The following is a 20,604-nucleotide window of genomic DNA, read 5'->3' as shown; positions in this document are numbered from 1 at the left end:
CCCCGTTTGTCCCAGCCTCTCCCCTCCTATAGCTGGCAAACTGAACTGAAGCTGGTATTTTCTGAATTTATGAATAGGGAAAGGAAACCAAACTGGAAATAAGCTGCCAGCAATCTCCCTTTTTTGAATGTGTTAACAGATGCATGGTTAAAACCACTGACTATTTTCAGGTCTCTCTTTCACCAACATCTGGACAAAAGTAACCACATGAACTCCCTACACATTCGCTACCTGTTAGCATTTAGCATTTCTCTTGCACTGGGATACATCCATCTTGTTCTGGACTAGGACGGGGACATCCAGTCATTTTCAGATTCCAGCAATATGGTCATTATCATTAGTTTCAAGAGCTCATAAAGGCTGCTCCAATGCTTGCAATGGCTATGCAAATTATAATGTGTTTTTTATATTCTTTTGATAGTTTTTGTTCTGCAGAAATCAGACCCACTGTGCTTGCTTCATTTCACTTATCCCACATAAGAGAAGAGTGCAAAAGGAAGACACATGGAGACCTGTAAATAGTTAAAATAGACCTTTCAACAGTACTGGTCATCAGCTGACCTCTGGACAATCCTGCAGTGAGGGTATATACTCATGGTGTTGCACAGCTCTGAGAAGCTACCTCAGAACCATCCGTGAGGAAGGCAGATATAATCGCATACAGATAAAAAAATAAAAAAATAAAAAAAAGTTTTAGGAAAAAAGACTAAATATATTTACAGATAATATTTTCCTGCAGAGGTAGCCATTGTTTCAGGGCATAAAGTATCACATTTTGCACTTAGCAGAAAACGTCTTCACACTCCGTAAATGTCATTTTTTTATTTGTTTCCGAACACTTGTTAAAGTAACGACTAGATGACAAAAACAGAAAGTGGAAAAAAAAAACATTTAAAAAGCACAGAGAAGACTGGACTTGAGAAAGAATGGGATGAACACTTAGACTCAGAGACTGTCAGACAAAGAGGCCACTGCACAGACTGGACCAGCTCAGAGCACAGCCAGGGGGTTGGGTATGCACTGCAGCCAGGGACCTCTTCTGCATGGTTTAATTCTAAGTTTGAAATGACTACTGTCAGAACTGTGCTGAGTGCGTCATAATGGCTCCCCTGTTCTCAATATCGCTCTTGCATTTTCCAATTGTCCCTCCCGAGGGCAAGGCTGTACTTCACAGTCATTTCCCTAGTCTTTTTCTTCATTTAAAATCACCTTTTCTGCAGTGGTCTTTCCATTGGGATAATGACAATGTTTCCAATATTGTGACATTATTATTCCAAAAGTACTGACATGTTTCTGCACTGTGCTTACTGTTCTGTGTCAGACTGCTAAATTACCTTTTCTACTCATCATTTCATGCTATCTTTTATTCCAAACTCCATTAAATAGAAGGCTTTGCATGCTTTGCTTTCAGGTATATAGCAAAAGCATAATAGCAGTCAGGATCGTAAAAAAAAAATACCATGCTAAATTCATTAATAAAATATAAAATATATTTAATATATATATTAAAATATAACCTTTTGCTGATAATGTAGTTCATGCCCAACCAGTCTTTCATGATATTTAGATCCCATCTAAATATACATTATTCTACATGACACAGATGCATTATCAGAATGTTAAGACACTGTCATTGTCAACATCACGACCATTATCATCACAAATACACCAGCAGAGTAATCTCTATTGTTGAGTCTATAGTCCTGTTAAGATAAGAACGGGAGTGGCTTCAGTGTGGCCCCTGGGACGGGGGCAGTGGAGCTGAGCCCCGTTTCTCAGCGGGACACGGGGGCTCCTCTTACCTGATGAGCTCGGCAGAGGGGTCAGTAAGGTCGGTTGGCGTCCTTCGGCCGCTTGAGTTGAACCTTCAGCCTCTTCATGCCGATCTGAAAGCCGTTCATGGCCTGGATGGCAGCCTGGGCACTGGACGGGTTGTCAAAGCTGACAAATCCTGGGAGAGATAAGATGAGATGGAGGCAGACTGAGAGACAGACTATAGACAGGAGAAAAACCTTCTCTCAGCCCGGATTGTGCTGAAAATGACAGACAACGGCCAAACATGTCCCCATGCGCCCATGAATCAAAAAGGTGATCCATGATCTATTTTATATGCCGTCCTGTATCATATACTCTTTCCCTGACTGAGCAGGTGGAAGGGGGAAAGCTATGGTCCGTTCTTGATTTTACCTGTTAGATGGAAAGTGCATGTTTTATACACTCAATGTATATACCTTTACCATTTCGAAAAACTGCTTGTAATGGAAACCACTGTGTTATAGGTCATACAAAAGAGCCCAAGACAAAAAGTGCATGACAAAATGAACACAAGTAGTTAAGGTAATAGCTCTGTAGTAGTGTGTGCGTGTGTGTGTGTGTCTGTGCGCGCGTGCGTGCGTGCGCACTGACAGCGTGCACACAAAAGCGCACGCGTGTGTGAGCACGTACACCCCACACAAGTGAAAGCTGGAAAAGGCTGTAGTTGTCACGCTGGACCAGCAGGGGGCACTGTGAAGTGGGCTTGTGGGCTCGGTGCTCTACACTCTGTTATTACCTGAGTATCGCTGCAGAATGAGGCCAGAGCTTACCACACCGCAACTCCTACCCACTCTTATCAGGCTCCTCCATGATTGACGGCTCAAATTTTCCGCTTGCCAGCTGATTTGATCACGCCGCTATGGGTCCAATTTAATTTGGAGGGAGAGGGCAGGCTTTTGTCAGCTCCGGAGAGATAAGGCTTGTGCTTTTTACAAACGCCTTAAACAAACCAGGCAACCGAGAGCTTGTCAAACAGCTCCAATCCCCCTCAGATCCCGCTTAAATAAATCTCACCCTTTCATTTACATTGGCCTGCAAAAGGTTATTGTTGGGAAGAAAACTGGGAGGGAGGAATAAATATAAAAGTGGAACAATGCAGCAGTGCTGCCCAAGCTCAGTGCATTTAACCAGACTCTCTTTGCTAAACAAGTAAATCGATTTTCTTCAAATGGGCATTTTTAAAAATCTTTTGATGTTTTGGGTCCAGAACTTTCAAGTAAGTATAACTTTTTTAATGAATTGTTTCCTGTTTTTTCAAGATTCACACTCTTGAAATATAAAAGTTGAAATATGAAACTTGAAATATGAAACTTGCCCAGATCTTAAGGTTATGTCACCAAAAAAACAACATTCTTAAAGCAAGAATAGAATGGATATTTTTCATTCATTTTTGCCATGCCCACATTTTCAGCAAATAAATCAAACGTGTGTTTCCCTGCTAAAATGTGCTTGCCAAAATTATGGCTGTAAATGAATACAAAGCATTTTTTTCACATTACTAAATTTTGCAGACCTCATTTCTTCTCTTAATGACAGCTGGAACCTGCATGCAGGCTGGTCACAGCAGCCTCAGTAAACTTCAGTATCAGAAGCTGAGCGGCAGATTTAAGGGTCTGTCTCGAGTGACAATCACTATAAATAGCATTGATGCCGCTATGATGATACTGTAAATCAGAGGAAGCCACGGACTGGAACCTGATTGATGCTACACTTTGAGTAAACTCAAGCAAAAAGCCCTTATTACTGGGCCATTCTCCCAATGTTTGTGTCTGAATGATGCCCCGTAGAACAAAAGCAGCAGCATTTGAACGTCCCTGACAGAAATCCGTTTCTGTCCTTTTCATTTCACTTAGGCTTCTGATGATGGCCCCTAAATGTCAATACTCAGCTTATAAATAGAGGATTAAAATAAAACTGCATGCCAAAAAATCCCCAACTCAGCTTCCAAATGTCATTCTCTTATTAATGTTTAAAGTCCTTAGAGGCGAAAGAATTCAGGAAACATAAATGAACCACAATACCTATATTTTAAACAGGGAATACATTTCAACAAATAATTTATATTTGGGCCATACACAAAGCAGTGTACTTAGTGTGGATTAAAAAGACTGAAGCCGGAGATCCTCACTCGTAAAGAAGAGACTTGATGTTCAGTCCATGTTCAGACATTGAGTACTGAATGTTTTTCAGAGTTAGAGAAACGAGATGTCATTCTCTCCTCCTACGTTCAATATAATCAATGATGACTCCCATATCTGCTAAAAGCACACGATGACTACACATGTTAGTTCATCCATTAGTTCAAATTAAGTTTGCAAAACTTAACTGCCAAAAAAGAATTCGTAGAGCGAAGTTCATGTTTTAGATCTTAATCAACAGGTTAGATCTGCAAACATTGTGTGTGAATATGCGGTTGGTAAGAGCATAGCACAGTGAGAGCACCTAATGCAAAATGAACTAATGACAATGTATCATTTTTAACAATATTGCACCCAGTTCAGCATTATAAAACTATGAAAGAGCTGTCATTAAATACTGTGGAGCGCTGGTCACTGAGGACAGAGCACTTTGTTCTCCAGCTCTTATTTACTTTCACAAACACCGATAGCAAAATAAGAACAGTCAGTCAGGTCAGTCAGGCCTTTCCAGCCAAGGCCCTGACTGCTGGGCTTTTATATCTGCGTCCTAAAAGCTTTTCCCATTCCTTCTGTTCTTATTTCAATGGCCTTCCAAAACTGGACACAATAACATCAACAAACAGTTTTTAAATGGCTTCATGGGTTCATGCTTTACACTATTAAAAATACAAGCGAGCCATGACTCGGAGTGGCACCCTAAGGGATTCCAAAGTGTTGGGTTCAGGATATTAGGCTCAGGCATAACTGAGTATTTCCTTTGAGGCAATTAAAGATCTCCTGAAAGCTCCACATTTTGTGCACATGATCCATATAACCTAAGTCAGCATCCTTCACAAAATCAATGATCTTACTCATTGCTTTTCCACTGAAGCTTTTCTAAAGGGTGTCCTACCTACATATACCTTTGTGTACACATATCCAGAGGCTATGGGAGTGACTGATTGTTAATTGCAGTCTGGTGCTTTCCTGTGTGAGGAACATATCGCAATGAGTGTTGTCTGGGAAAGGAGAGGATGCTCCGTGGTGCTAGGCCCAGCTGGCCCTCACCTGTACCTTACCTGCTCTCTCACATTTGCATTCTTTGCAAAAGGAATTGGTGAGGCAGGCTGAATAAAGCGAAGAGGTACCTTTGGGTAAATAAAACAACACATAAAAACGCTGCATGCACAGTAAGCAGCTGCTCAAGCAGAGCGTTGGCTAGCGCAGGCTACTGCGCGTGGAGATTCTGACTCACCAAAACACTTGCTCTGATTGGTCGCCCGGTCCACAAAGACTTTGGCAGAGATGACGTTGCCGAAAGGCAGGAACATTTGCATGAGCTCGGGGTCTCCAAATTCCTGTGGTAGGTGGTAAATAAAGAGGTTGCAGCCTTCGGGCCCTGGAAACCAGAGCACAGGGAATTAGGCGGCAGGCATAGGAAAGCAGAGACGGCGTATGGAGACGGTGTAAGCACTGCGTCCCCGTTCCGATTCCCGCGTCTGCAGGGCCGCTCCCCGATGCCTTTTTACAAGTAGAACACACGGACCCCTTCTGAGGAACATGACAGTACTGCTAATGTGGGCAAGGAAATGCACAAACCCGGCTGAGATAAACTGTGTGACAGATTTCTGCGGGTCTGTTTTTCATGCTCCCGTTGCCTGGAGTAATTGCAAAATGATGCAAGCAGCTGTTAGGGCTTGAGAGAACAGGGGGTGCTGTGTGCAGTCACTAACTGCCCTTACGCTGCGCGTTTGATGAAACATTTTGGCGTTTTGTTCGTAGAATGACCCCCCCCAGATAGAATATGCCCAAACTGTGGATTGAATGTAAATGGCATTGTTGTTGGTTTACAAGAAAAAAATAAAATGTCTATACAGTGGGACATCAAATAGAACAACTTGCTTCTTCTGAAAACAAGAAAAATGTATTAATGATAAACAAACAACATTTCTCACACATCTATTGTCTCATGCCTTGCTAATTTAATGTACGATTCATCAGGAAGAAAAAATGCAATTATCACCTTTTGTCTGGGGTGGGAGGGGCATTGCTTACCTTCTCTCTGTTGCTGGGGAATGATGGCTGGTTGCTGTGGAAACACTTGGCTGATTGGCGCATAGGCAGCGGGGTAAGCTGCTGTAGCAAGGGAGAGTGAAAACAGAACCTCACGTTTACACTCCCAAATTTAACAACAGTTTGTGTCAATCTAAAGCAAACTTCCTCTTCCTCATAGGCCACTGAATCAAAGATGAAAGCTAAAATTAAGGACAGTCAGGACAAGGCACCAGAGCACTTCTCTACGTAAGGACTTCATCAATACAATTACAAAAATAGACAAAACACAAAACAGACCCTGTGATGCCCAAAGATTGGCTTCTCATATCTGATTTTTTTAACCACTTTTGTAAGTGTGAGTCTGTCTGTCATCTGCTGCATAGGCAAGTAATCCTAATGTGATACAATGCCCCAAAGGTACTTTACAATACGTATAGTATGGATTGAACCGAGGACATTGGAGTACCTTCACTATAATGCACAGTGAGGCTTCTGAAAATCCATTAAAATAATATTTAATGAAAAACTACAGTGCATTGGTAAACTCCTGTGGAGTTAATGGGTTATTGTATTTTAGTTAAGATAAGTGCTGCAGTGAAGGCCATAAAAGGGACAGCAGCCCGTGAAGGCAGCGGGAGAAGGTGAAATGAAAGGAAGGGGCACACGCGCAGCGAACAGACCAAGAGGAGGTGAGCAGGAGCAGTTTAAATAACAGGAGCTACAGTTTGAGAGATTAAAATGAGAAGGTGCACTGAATGGAACAGGAGCTCGTTAAGTGGCAGCGCCCGCTTGTGGGTTCTGTGAGCGGGTTGAGGTGGGTCTTGAGACATAAAATAAAAAGTATTTCATTTCGCACGCTATCATTGACATTCACACCCGTCAAATTACACAGTTATGTACACTGTGCACCGTTGTTTTGCCATATTTTTCCTAAAAAAAGAAATTCCCTATCTCAACATATTAATATGGTGTAAGTCACAGAAAATGTCACTGCGTAATAAGGGGGCCCTCTGGCTCAGGACTGTGAAAGTGAACAGGAGGACATTGTCAATGACAGGAACAGATGAACTGAGAACAGGGGGAGTTTAACTGAAGGGAAAAGCGGCAGACCTGCGTAATGCTGGACACCAGCATAAGCCTGCTGGAGAGGGTCAGCCACAGTGGGACTTTGTGCTGTGATAGCAGAGAGATAAAAAGCAAGAGAGAGAGAGAGAGAGCGAGAGAGAGAGAGAGAGAGAGAGGGGCTAATGAAACCCAGACACTGAATTTACATCCAGAAAGGCCTGCTTTACACAAACACCAGGTCCTTTTCATGCAAGTTACACTTTTACTTTTTTCTGTCCCAGTAGGATATAAAATGGAACCAATCCCCAATATCTTTGTCCCTTAGTAACACTTTTCATCATTATGCCACTCACTATGCAGTATCAAATGCATACATCAGTTCTAAAGATATGACCTGTCTACTCAAAGAAAAGCACATTCACTGATGTCATTCATTAAAGGAGGAACCGATGTACTATTACATTACATTACATTACAGGCATTTGGCAGACGCTCTTATCCAGAGCGACGTACAACAAAGTGTATAACCATAACCAGGAACAAGTGTGTTGAAAACCCTAGAGAGAAGTTTTTGACACAGAACCCTATTGGCAAGTTAGAATCATTTGCTTGATTTATGATGCATTGATAAATTTGGTGGAGCATTTAAAAAGTGCAGTGTTCAGCTGGTCACTAAAACTACAGCATTATAGCTTTGATAAATTCAGGGTTGCATGTTATGACCCGCGGTCAGCTGCTGATCACCTGGGTAGGGGTGAATCCCGTTGGTGTAGATGGGTTCGGACGCTGGCTGCCCATTGGTCTGGGGTGGGAGGGCACTAAATCCATTCACCCCGATGGGTGTGGCTATGCTAGGCACGGCAGTGGCACTTATACCCGGGGGTGTACTGGTGCCTAAAAGTGCAAAACAATATGCTTACTTGTACCGCTGGTTTCCAAATGAAATGTTTCTCTGTCCCTTTTCACACTACAAAACTGGTTTCAGAATCCAATTATTTGAACAAGGTAAGCAGTTTGACACTGTTCTATGTATAGTGATTGCACCATGATATTTGTTGGATACAGTAATTTAATAAGTACAAGCATATGACAAAGAGTAGTCAAGAAAATAAAAAAATTAAGAATAAACAATGAATAAAGAGGAACAATACAGTCTGAATGAAATCTGCCACAGCACAATTTATTTGAAGTATCCCGAGTAACCATGATTCAGACCAAGAAGAAGGCAATTCACATCTGACCTGACTTTGAATACAAGACTATTCTAATTAGACACAAGGGATTAGTCCCATCTGTCTATTAGTGACTTCCCTTCCTTCAAGCCACATTAGGTTTGTCACCTTGTCAAAGCCTTCTCTTGATAAGGGATTATTACTTTTTCCCTGTGAAGGGCATTTAAGTCACACAGGATTAAATTTGATAGGCATTACCTTAACAAGTATATGCTTTTATGGATTACAAATTCTGGAAATACCACTGAGCCCCTTTATTTAATCTATTCCTCTTTGGCACTCTCAGACAGCAGCTTACTTCATGACAAGAGTCAGGGTAGCATGTGAAAAGTGGTTCATAGCTCACCTTTCTCAAGTCTTTTGTCCCTTTGTGTCGATAATAACTTTTCGCCCAATGTCATCAGATTGCCTCAGTATTCAGTAACACACAATCAGAGAGTGCCTAGGAGTACCTTGTCAGGGTTGCTCTTAGGCTGACTGACAGGGAAAGGGGAGATGGGACTGCATTTTTTTCTCCACAAATGCACCCATGCCAAGGCTGCGCTCATCGACCAGCGATTTCTTCATTTAGCAGCTCTGTTTTTTTGAGCCTTTTCCAGTTTGAAATTGTCTTCCCAGGCGATCTATGACAGGCGAGCTATGGCCAAAAAGTTTTGATGGCTGCAACTAGCAGTGGTTGATTCTGGAATGCAGCTCCTGTCTTGCAGGTTCCCTTTCGCTGACTACAGGTCCTTTCCATTATCTAGTGACGTGTCAGTCTGTTGGGATGAGCCTCGGCTGCAGTGTGACCCAAGCCCAGATGCTCTTCAGAAACAAGCACCTCTCGCCAATCTCTTCTTACATATACACCACGCAACACAAGGACATGTGTGGTGCTTCATAGACAGTTGCTACATTTATAGGTACAATGCAGTGGTTCCCACCCCTGTTCCTGGAGATCTACTGCCCTGTTTTCATTCCAACCCAAATTTAGCACACCTGATTCTAATTAGTAACTCAACAGGATCTCCAGCTGTTGAATGAGATGCGATTTGTTAGGGCTGGAGTGAAAACTGACAGGACGGTAGATCTCCGGGAAAATGGTTGGTTACCGCCGTGCTAGGTTCACTGCTCTCGGTCAAGGTCGTTGAAGAGCTGAAGATGCAAGGCGTTTCGCGTACCTGAGGAGGGCGTCATGGGAGCCGCCACCAGGCCGTTGACATTGAAAGCTGCCATTTGCTGCATCTGCGCCGCTGCGATTGCCGCCATGGGGTTGAGGTACGAACCCTGGGCGGCGGCCATAAGAGCCGCTTGCTGTTGCATCATTTGCTGTGAGGTCGTTGGATGGAGAGACAGCGGGAAAGCGGGACAATGACGATGTGTTTACACTCACAGTCTTGTTTGCTTGCTGCAGACATGTTTACACTGAAAATGCTGGATTCGCCTCCCTAGAGCTCTGATTTATGGAGCTTATTAGCCTTTAGCTCATTACCGCCAAGCCGCTTAGCAATCTGACACATATAGGGACGTGACTTAGAAAGGAAGCACATTGGTAGTCCACTGTATTAGTTCTAATAAATATTCCTATTTAATTTCATATTCTGTTTTACATGTTAATAAGTGAACTGAATGAGACAAGCTTTGAGACTGAATCTATTTTAGTGCATGAACTACATTACTTTACAGTATTTATTTGCCAAGAGACATCATTATTCAAAATCCCTTTCCATGATTACAGTTTCAGTGTGTAGGGCACTACTCATCCACCAACCCTGTTATATAATTTGTTTGTAATGGAGAAACAGAGGGATGAACAGATTTCTTCATGTTTCAGAAGTACTGCATTACACAGGATTTAATCCTGCAAACCGTTCAGTGTGGTCAATGCTGGTCTGTCCATTACAGGGCTCAGGAGGCGGTCCTGACTCACAGTGTGGGTGTAGGCTCCGTAGGCTCCGAACTGGATGGTCATGGGGCTAAAGATGCCCAGCTGACCGGCCATCTGGTGCATTCTCCGCAGGGTTCGCTCCTTGTCCGTGTCCGCAAACTTCACCACCAGGCTGGAAGAGGCCCCCTGGAAAGACAGAAGAGTGCTACACTGACCACTCTGCCCACGGGTCAGCGGCAGCGTTCAACCCAGAAGGGATTCATTAGAGATGCAGCCTTTAAATCTCAACTCTGACCACCATCAACAGACTGAATTAATCCAGCGTAACCCAAAAGAAAATCAAAACATAAGAATTATAGGCTCATTTTTTTTCTATAACGTTTTCTATAATTAGCATAACAATGGTCTTCTTTATGTCCCTTGGCTATACAATAAGTGACTTGCTTGAAATCCCTTTTAAAAAAAAAAAAAACATATAGAGTTTATATAGATGGAATACAGATCAATGTTGTACTATACACCAGAACTCCAGATTCTGCAGATAAGCCTATAATTATAAGCTTTCAGACGGTCTACTTTTCCATTCATGTGCCAATATATCCATTTTCACAAGGCTTATTCTTATGAAAACCTGAGCTCATTTTGATGGGTCTCAGTGCTTCAGAGAATGTGACACACTTATCATTTCTGCAAAGTACCCTTTCTTGTGAGTATGTCCCAGCACTGATGTGTGGGTCATCTACTTGTGGATTATATGGGGCTGCATTGACACCGCAGTACCGTAATTTGCATACAATTACAGCATTTCACACAACTGGCAGAAACCAGAGGTGTACTTTCATAAAAGACGGAACAGTAATGTGTATCTTTACAAATGACAGCATGCTTATCCTTAATTAAGCTTCAGTTCCCCACAGCGCATGATAGCTTTCTGCATTTTGAGAGCAATAAGGCAGCCGTGGTGGCAGATCTCAGATACTGCCAAGGGAGCCAGCTAACCCTTAATTACCGACAGATTACATATGCTGCACGTTTCTCCTGACCTGAACTACTCTATCTCCTCTATGCATCACGCTAGCAACCAGAGGAAGGGCACAGTCAGCCAGGAGGCACTGTTTTGATCTCAATTAACATTATTTCCACAGTGTTTAAAGATGAAAGCTGAGACTGTTGGGATACAAGGGATGTATACTGTATGAATTATAGAGGGACAGAAAAATGAGGCTGGCCAGCCAGTGTTATTCTCCCTGAGAGATGGTAACCTTCAAATAGTCAATACCACAGGGCTGGAATCCAGCCCAAAAGGCTCTCACATTTTTAACAAGGTTGAAAGGGTTCCGATGGGGGGGAAGGAAGTCGCAAAAATAAATGCTTCATGTTTTGTAAATGTGAATGCAAGCTGTCTTGCTTGGATAAGTTATCGGTGCCTCAGAACCTAATTTAAAGTTTCCTCTGGCACTGCAGTTGTGCCTCCTGACAGAATGGGTGGTGAGGCCTCATGGTGTGCCCTGCAGACAAAGCGGTTTGTACTGGATCATGTTGCCGGAGGCTCAGCCCAACCTCGAGCTACACGGGGCACTCTGGTGCCGTACCTACGATCACATTTCAATTACCTCAATCAATACTCGGGCGCATCTCTTTATTGCTACACAGAGTTGTCTTTTTGTTCTTTTATTTTATTCAAATTCCTGACCTTTTCCTGTTCCTTCCTAACTTTTGGGCGCCGGTGGAGGGACCGGACTGTCAGATTTAATGAGGTCACTGCTGAGCGGCACCAACATTTCCTTCAGAAGAATAGCTGGCATTTAGATCACATTCAATCTCTGTTATAGGTATCTATGGTGTTATCCATTTAATATTCTTCAAAGAAGATATTCCAGGAAGTGCGAGAGCCCTGGGCAGTCTTTGTTCATGCATGACCCGGGACCCCACTCTAATCCCTAAGAGAAGACATCCTGGGAGGAGAGGGACTGTTGGAATCCTATGTGCCATTAGACAAGACAGAGTCTCTGTATTAATGATCTCATGCACCAATCAGAGAAGGTATGTGATCACTGGAGTCTAGACATGAAATGTTGGCACCTTCCGCTGCAGCAGAAAAAAAAAAAAACTGTAAGAAGGCAACAATAATGATGGCACAACAGCTTGACTTCTTTTGTTGAGATGAATTGCTTCCTTTACTTTGATGGGAATGAATCAGGGAGCACTCACGTTTGGTGGATGAAACACAAAGATCAGTCAGGGTGTCGAAACAATCTCATTTTCCAAAAAAAAAAAAAAAAAAACCCAAAAAACAACTTGACTGATGGAAAGCTCACAGATTTTGCAAGGACAAAAAAACACTAATGAATCTGTCACACAAGATAGACACCGGTAAGAAAGAACCCTTTGAAGAGCAAAGCTTTTATCAGTTTGCATCGCCGATAGTACTAACGTGAACAAGGTTAAAGAGAAATGACGATGGGATATTAAGTATGCAGTGTACTGACAGGGAAATGGAAATGTGCCATTTCATTCCCGCTCGGAGCAAAGATGTCCTTTTTGGGCTTAAACAACATCCATCTAAGTCCCCTGAAACAAGCTTATGAAGGTAAACATTAGTCAAAGGACAGTGTGCAGAGCCTCAAGACTCATATACCCAGGAGGAAGGGTGATTCAAAGCAAAGCGCTGTTTTTCATCTGTGACTGAATGCACTGCAGAGAGTTCAAACTGAACCAGTTACAGTATTCTGCAAGAGTGAACCAAAATGGGGCACTGCAAAATCCCTTACGTTCTCTACCTGACTCTTAGGTAAACTCTCCAGATCAAGTCTAAAAGGCCCAAGTGATTATGCATTTCCATCCATTTTGGGTAAGAATAGTATATGACCAGCACAAAACAGATTCATTACATTACAAATGTTTCAAGGGCCTCAACAATGCATATTGGTTTCTATAGTTACAGCTACCTGTAGACCTGTGACCACTTTTGAAAAAGCAAATGAACATGTTAACTTTCTCTGACCTAATTTGAAGCTTCAAGTATATTTTATATACTTTATATACAAATTATGTGTTGCCCACTAAAAACAGAATGGTGGGTAACTTTGGAAAATAATTTTTGTTACAGTATTTGTACTGGAAATACAATCAAACACTATGCTAACAAGACAGTCTTGTTATTAACTTTTAATTACACTGCAAACCCCAAAACTAGCATAAAATTGATATGTATTCATGTAGAACAGAACAGAGTTTTAGTGTTCACAGAAGTGTAAAATTTGATCATTGAAAAATCATTAAATATAATAATATTGATATTTTGACAAAATCCAATATTCTGTTTTACAGGTGAAAACAAAATGAGATAATTAATTAAGTGGAGCATAACAAGCGTAGAGAGAGAGACAGAAAGTACCCTCTGTTCTCTCATGGGCTTTCAGGCTCACCTCTTTGAGCCACTGCACACCACCGCCACTGCCAGCCACCCGGGAGAAATACAGCTCGTTATCACTGTAGTCCCCCCGTCTCTGGGGTTAGCGGGCTACTCTTTCCATCCACAGCCTATCCCCCGAGTGCACTGTGCTGAATTTCCACATAACCCCCCCCCCCCCCCCCCCCCCCCCCACACACACACACACACACAATAAATCAACAGTGTGCTCACAGTGGGGGTGTGAGCTTTGCTGGGAACCTTTCGGTCAATTACTTTATTATTGATCAAAGTCCTAATGCTGTTCAAATCATCTATTTTCTCCTCGTCTCTCTTCTCTGTCCCCCTCAGAATTGACTGGAACCGTAATGTGAAGGGGCTGCGATTCACAATGTCTTTCTGCAAAGGGAAGTTCTGCCACTTCAAAGCACGGTCCTTTCAGCCGCACACTCAAAATCACACTCAGGACAGACTTTCCAAACACATCAGCCCGATAACTTTGATGTGGATGGTGCCTCAGTGCTGGCTTCTCTGCACGCATTTTCTTTCCAAAATTCGAAAGCAATTTTAGTACATAAAGTACTTATGGCTATCAGCATTCAACAAATAGGAACAATAGCAGGACTAAAACATGCAGGCAGATTTACACCTTGTGAGAGCAAAGTGTGACAATTAGCAGTACTATGTGCCTTAAAACACCAGGATTTCTTGACTTGTTTGTTTAGGGTTCATCTTGATGCTGTTGGCCCCCATTCTGTACAATTCCTCACTCCTCTTTATTTTTGTTTACAATTTTTGTTGTTTTGGCAATGTACTGGAGTACATTAGATCTTAAACAACAATCTTAATTTAATGTGTAGACAGTCAGCTTTAATTTGAGGGTATTTACATCCATATTGGTTGATGTGTGTATATATATATATATATATATGTTTAGGATGATTTCAAATAGGCCTTGGCCTCCAGTTGAGTTGGATAGCCTGACTGAACATGATCAGATTTGGTTTGCCCCTGTATTTCTGTAGATAAGACATTTTTGGCCTCCAATATCATGGTCAGCCATGTGTGCCTGCTGCGAACCCACTACAGAATACCAATATCAAATAGCTCTGTGTATGTTTGTATGAATATGTGCGTGTGTGTGTCTGTGTGTGTGTGCATGTGTGTATGTGTGTGCTGTGTGTGTGTGTGTGCAGCATGTGTGTGCATGTGCGTGTGTGTGTGTGTGTGTGCCCATGTACATGTGTAAAGCCAAACACTGCATGAGGCAGATCATTCACATTTAATAATCACTGAAAAATTATAAACTATTTTTTGGCTTGGCTTTTACACTTTAACATTGTATTGATTAAGTTCATGCTTCATAATATTATGTTACTACTTAGAAGCTGGTCCAATATTTATGGATGTTTATAAGAATGTCCATTACACATTCGCTAATAAGCACTGGCTTTGTAAAGCGTGTGTTTATTAGCAAATATGTCTGACTGAACCTGAGCAGATTTGTTTTGCCCCTGTATGTATGCTAGCGTGTGCAGGTGTGCCGGCGCATGCTCATGTGTGTGTGTGCGTGCTCGTGTGTGTGTGTGTGCTCGTGTGTTCGTGCATACTCATGTGTGTGCGTGCTCGTGTTCGTGCATGCTTGTGTGTGTGTGCTCGTGTGTTCGTGCTTGTGTGTGTGTGCGCGCTCAGGTGTGCGATTGCTTGTTTGTGCGCATGTTTGTGTGTGTGTGCTCGTGTGTGTGTGTGCGCGCTCAGGTGTGTGACCGTTTGTTTGTGTGCGTGTTTGTGTGTGCTCGTGCGTGCATGTGCTCATAGGTGCGTGTGCTTGTGTGTATGTGTGTTCGTGCGTGCATGTGCTCATACATGTGCGTGCTTGTGTGTGTGTGTGTTCGTGCATGCATGTGCTCATACGTGTGTGTGCTTGTGCGTGTGTGCGTGCTCGTGCGTGCATGTGCTTATACGTGCGCATGCTTGTGTGTGTGTGTGTGTGTGTGCTCCTGCGTGCGCGCACAGTGACTCACCGGCATGGTCTGGCCGCCATGCAGCGTGCTGATGGCCGCCTGTGCTTCTGTGTGGCTGGAGAACTTGACAAAGGCACAGCCTGCACACACAGCACGGGGAGAAGAACAGAGCTGCGATCAGGGAATCCGGCCTTTAAAATGGTAAAAACATTCATTACCACTGTTTTAATTTAGTCCATTTTGCTAATTAATTCTGACATTGCTGTTTTGAGTGCAGGAACTGTGAATAAATCACTGTAATTGTACTGAATGCATTAACTGCACATTGCATACTGCCTTTTGTTCATTTGTGAACCCTTCCAACTTAAGGGAATTGGAAACAAAGAACTTAATTCTGAGCCATTCTAGTGATTATTAATCTGTTTAATATTCACAGAATGCATTCAATGCTTTTGGGGCCTGCAAAATACCTAATGACTACAAATGCCTAGCAATACATGGAGGAATCTCTTCATATATCTAATAAATAAAATTGAACCCATGATATACACATCATGGGTATAATTTTGGATACAAAGCTCTTCATCCGATGTGCATTAAATAATTATATAATGCAGCACCTCTCCTCTCCTGGAGTCTCTTAGTCAGAAATTTTGTCACCACATAAGCCCTGAAATAAATTTTAATAACTTCAAATTAGATCGGCGATAGTGTGTAAAATCTTCTGTTCAGGGGTGTATTAAAGATAAAGTTTATGTTTTATTAGCACCCCTTAAGTATGTTTAAAAAGGTTTTAATTTTCTGGCCGAGCACTATGCATGGTTTATTACTAAATCTATCTTCACTCATTAGGACTCATTATTCTGCTCTGTTACAGAGTACAGAAGTCCCGGCTGAAACACGCCTTTAGCCAGGTGATATAACACAATGAATCTGGTTAATTATAAGAATGACGTGTGACTACACACAGACCTGATATTCATTTTATCATTTTGGAATATCAAAAAGAGCAATCATGGGAGATCGTGCTGTGTAGCTTTTCATCAGTTTCACTGAGCTGTAAAATATGTGGATGGCCTGAAGAAGCGAACATAGCCTCAGACAGGTTATCCGGTTGACTGAAAGATCAGCGAATCAGAATTTGTATTACTAGACCACCAAAAAATAGGGAAATGACCTTAGAAAACAACACGGGTTTCAACTTTTTTCCACAGGCCTCTGGTGGACTATTTTCACCTAATGTCACCTACTTCCCAAAGGTTATAATATATTGAATCGGCTGGTATAAAATAGCAAATAGGGCTGTTGATTTTGTTGTGTACACAATAATGTCCTTTATTTAAAGAAGACCTAGTGAAGTCAGTTGTTATGAAACTAGCAAAAAAAGATGTTGAGGATAGAAAAAGCTGTTTTTCTGCATTTGTCTTGTCCTCAGAGGCTATGTGGGAAGTTTAGAATTGTCAAACAGAAGAAAAAAATAAGCCAAATACTTTTTTATTTGCCCCTATTTCTCCTTGCTTTCATTTATTTGTCTTTTGCTTCCCACTGCTCGGAAGCACAAAGCCAGTTTTCCTCCAGCTGAGCAGCGGTTGGCTGCAGTCTGCAATTTTAATGTATGTCTCTGCTTGAAAGCACAAAGCAGATTAACCTTTGTAGTCGGAATAATAAGTGGCAGTTAGTGTTGAGGCTCAATGTGCTGCTGCTCCTAGCCTAAGCTATGTCACCACTTGTTGCTTCGCAAGTAATTATCTAACGAGCCTTGTAGTGATTAATCATTGAGCCTCCAGCCATAGAAGCTGTATGAAATTTGTTGACAAAGTTTTTTTTCCCCCCACAAATGACATGCATTAAAATAGTGGGCTCTTCCATCTGCATTATTTGTATAAAGAAGGGTTATGTAGCATTGTTTTTCTTGGCCTAAAAAAGTAAAAAGGATTCTGGGTAGACGTTCTCAACAGCACTGGAGGGACAGCAGAGTCAAACATTATTGTACAGAGTGGAGCATTTTTAATTTCATCATTTAAAATAAAAAAAAACATGTATTTATTGCACTATTTTCAACCTGGAGGCTCTCGATTGCATTTGTGACCATACCTATGCCCGAATGAATCAGACTAAATGGGAGGCATTTGTAACACAACTTAATTACAGATTTAAAAGCTGTTTCTCCACTACTTTTAGGAGGTCCTTCCTCAACCTCTGCAGCAAACACTGCATGTAGTAGACTCAGACAAGGATCAAAATAACTGAATATTTCTTTCTCATACAAAGATCCTTTTCAAAAATATGAAAACTGAGTGCCAGATTTACTAAGCCTTTTGGGACTATTTTCAGACACAGAAATGATGCATTCTGCCCCAGTAACATGTATCCTACGCATCAAAGAGGCTCACGGGGCTGGAAGTGCAGTATGCGTATGACCTACAGGTACGTGAGTGCACTTCTCCCTTTAATGTATGTGCATTTAAGGGAGGATCACACATTATGTTCTGTCAAATTTATGAAAGTTTGCACAATTAACAAGGGTCGATTTTTGTGTGAAATCTCTCTGCCTCTAAAGAGCAGGCGTAAATCAAGGCACAAGTATGATGGAGATGCAGGTATAGTCCTCGAAGATGCACTCGGATAATCTTTGCAACAAGAGTCACAATTCAATTTCAACTTCCCAAGCAAAAAATCATCAAATCGTACAGATTATTAATATGGATTGTTATTCATTAATTATTGCAGCCAAGCAACAAGGGCTGGGTGTTTGTCATAGAGAATATTAAATAAAGTCACAGAGCAGTCACAGCAAAGCTGTTAAAAAAAGAGACAGAAATCATGGAGTGATTAAAAACATTAATATATTGAATTAACCAACTGATCTAATAACATGCACTGTAGAACTGTAGAAACAGTAACAAGTGTTTGGAGTTTCAAAAAAATCAGTGGGCAGTTGTTGCTAAGAGGCTAAATAAAATGAATAAATGCATTGATAGGCTGGTGCATTAAATCACATTTGTCCATCATGAAAAGAGCATGATATAGGCCTTTAACGGTGCATTGCTAGAAACAGAGCATATATAGCATACTGAAATTGCATTACTAAAATAATTAAACACAGGGTTAATGTGTGTTCTTTAAAGTCAGATTTGGTACATGTTGCGAGATTTGAGAGCATGCCACTGACATTGTTACTGTAGCTACAGGAAAAGTGCTCAGAAAATCACAAAAAGCACTAAAATGGTGAAATTCATGGCACTGGCAACAAAAATAAGGGAATTCCGTGATGCCTGCAACTTCTGTGACAAATACCCTACCATAGAAATAATTACTCTTCTGGGACACATGACCTAGGACCTCCCATGTTTCCACTCCATCCCAGCAATAGTCAAACTCCTTGAAACATTACACTAACATTGCAACTATGTTCTAGCATCTGGTTTAATTTGATAGGCAATTGTCGTCACGGCTTAAATATACACATTTTGTTCGGCACTGTCCACTACAGTGGACTCATATAAACTCTGTAAGAGTTGTCCATTTTCAACGCACTAAACAGGGTTTTTTTCTGTTGAACTGCACCTTTTAAGCTCTGCTTCATATGCAAAATGCCAATAGTAGGTGGTATAATTTGCTGATTGCGTAATTATCTGTAGCGTTAGTAAATAAGATGTTAATTTCAGGCAGACTGCGAACACACTATCATAGCCTTATCAGCCTACAATTTACTAAGCAGGTTTTTTGTTAGTAAATTTGGCCCTGAATCCTTTGGCCGATTTGTTAGTTCACAGGTAGAAGTGAACATGCTATAAGTGTTAATTAGAAACTGTTTCAAATATTGACATATACAGAAGTTGGAGAAGTGCAGTTTATGATGTATAGAAAGTATATTAAACAGTTTAATATAAGGACTGTCTTCAGTAAAAACAAAATTTAATAATTAGTCCAAACTTTGCACATTGAGGCATCACAAAAATATTTGTGGAAGCCAGTTACTTCCAATTGCTTATATTGAACAATGTGAAATATAGCTGTTTCAATGTTATTACTAACTTGGCTGTAAACCTCTGACTAGCCTGGCATATCTTACAAAGTGAAACAGGTATGGACTTTGGAGGTAAAGGAGTGACAGAGAAACACCAGCAAAAAAAGGCGACAAAGGATATAAATGTCAACAAGGGGAATATGCCAATGGGGCTGGCCAGGATGGAGGGAGGGGGGAGGGAGAGAGAGAGGGGGGGGAATGAGGGAGAGAGAGGAGAGAGAGCGTCCATTGGCACAGCAGCACTCTGTTTATTTCATTTGATCGTCTGTCACTCAGCGTAGGCGACCGGCCGAGCCGGGGGGGGGGGGGGGGGGGGGGGGCGCTGCGGCAGGCGACAGGGGGCAGTAAAGAAAATAAAGCAGATGCACTGCACACCGATTGGCACGTGCTTCCACTCAGTGTGCTCAGGACCCTTTCTGCATTTCCCCTCTTTTCATTTTACAGTATATATTTGGAAATGCCTGTTTTCACACCTCCCCCACTGCTCAACACATCCCTCGCTCATATCCAGACACATATTTAATAATAGACAATAAATCATGGAACACAACAGAAGAGTCTCTTCTTGCCTGTGTGGGAAGACACACCGGACTGCAGACTGTGAGAACGAGGTCTGTTCTGCCTCATTAAAATGAAGCAGAACAGTTGGAGTCAAAAGGCAGAATACAGAATTAAAACAACGAATGTCAACAGTATCAATAGTCCATATATGGCACGGACACAATCCAAACAGACTAGTTTTCCAGGCCAATTCATATAGCTGTGGTTAATAAAAGTTTCGATTGTAAAGTATCAATTTTGCACTATGTGTAGTACAAGAAAGAATTCGTAAGGTTTAATATTCCTTCTGCTTTGGCTGATCAGTGTCATTTCTAAGAGCTTATGACAGGATGCTGGGCTGGCTGGTGGAAGGGGAACACTAGTGACTGAGCCTATCAGCACTGATGACTCGTGATCTGTGAAAGAGTAGAGTGGAAGAAGTGGGGAATGGGTGAGAACAGGATGTGGAAGGAGGAAAGCAGGAGAGGTGTGTGTCTGTGTGTGAGT

At 41.8% G+C, this 20,604-nt stretch overlaps 1 protein-coding gene across 7 annotated transcripts in view; it reads right to left on the bottom strand.

Moving 5' to 3' along the window:
* Positions 1 to 20,604, bottom strand: part of LOC118215428 (CUGBP Elav-like family member 4) — a 99,206-nt gene that overhangs the window by 10,822 nt on the left and 67,780 nt on the right. For all 7 annotated transcript variants that reach the window (XR_004762817.1, XR_004762816.1, XR_004762819.1 and 4 more), the window contains exons 5-12: positions 15,588 to 15,667; positions 10,194 to 10,337; positions 9,445 to 9,592; positions 7,797 to 7,946; positions 7,098 to 7,160; positions 5,988 to 6,068; positions 5,188 to 5,331; positions 1,803 to 1,951 (exon numbers count right to left, since the gene is read on the bottom strand). Coding sequence is in view for 3 of the 7 variants with exons in the window: in XM_035396219.1 (XP_035252110.1) it covers positions 1,824 to 1,951; positions 5,188 to 5,331; positions 5,988 to 6,068; positions 7,098 to 7,160; positions 7,797 to 7,946; positions 9,445 to 9,592; positions 10,194 to 10,337; positions 15,588 to 15,667 (938 nt within the window). In the remaining 4 variants the exon portion in view is untranslated. The remainder of the gene's footprint in view (positions 1 to 1,802; positions 1,952 to 5,187; positions 5,332 to 5,987; positions 6,069 to 7,097; positions 7,161 to 7,796; positions 7,947 to 9,444; positions 9,593 to 10,193; positions 10,338 to 15,587; positions 15,668 to 20,604) is intronic.

This window comes from Anguilla anguilla, chromosome 16 (genome assembly GCF_013347855.1).
Source record: "Anguilla anguilla isolate fAngAng1 chromosome 16, fAngAng1.pri, whole genome shotgun sequence".
NCBI lineage: Eukaryota > Metazoa > Chordata > Actinopteri > Anguilliformes > Anguillidae > Anguilla > Anguilla anguilla.
This window is presented reverse-complemented; position numbering and strand designations above follow the sequence as displayed.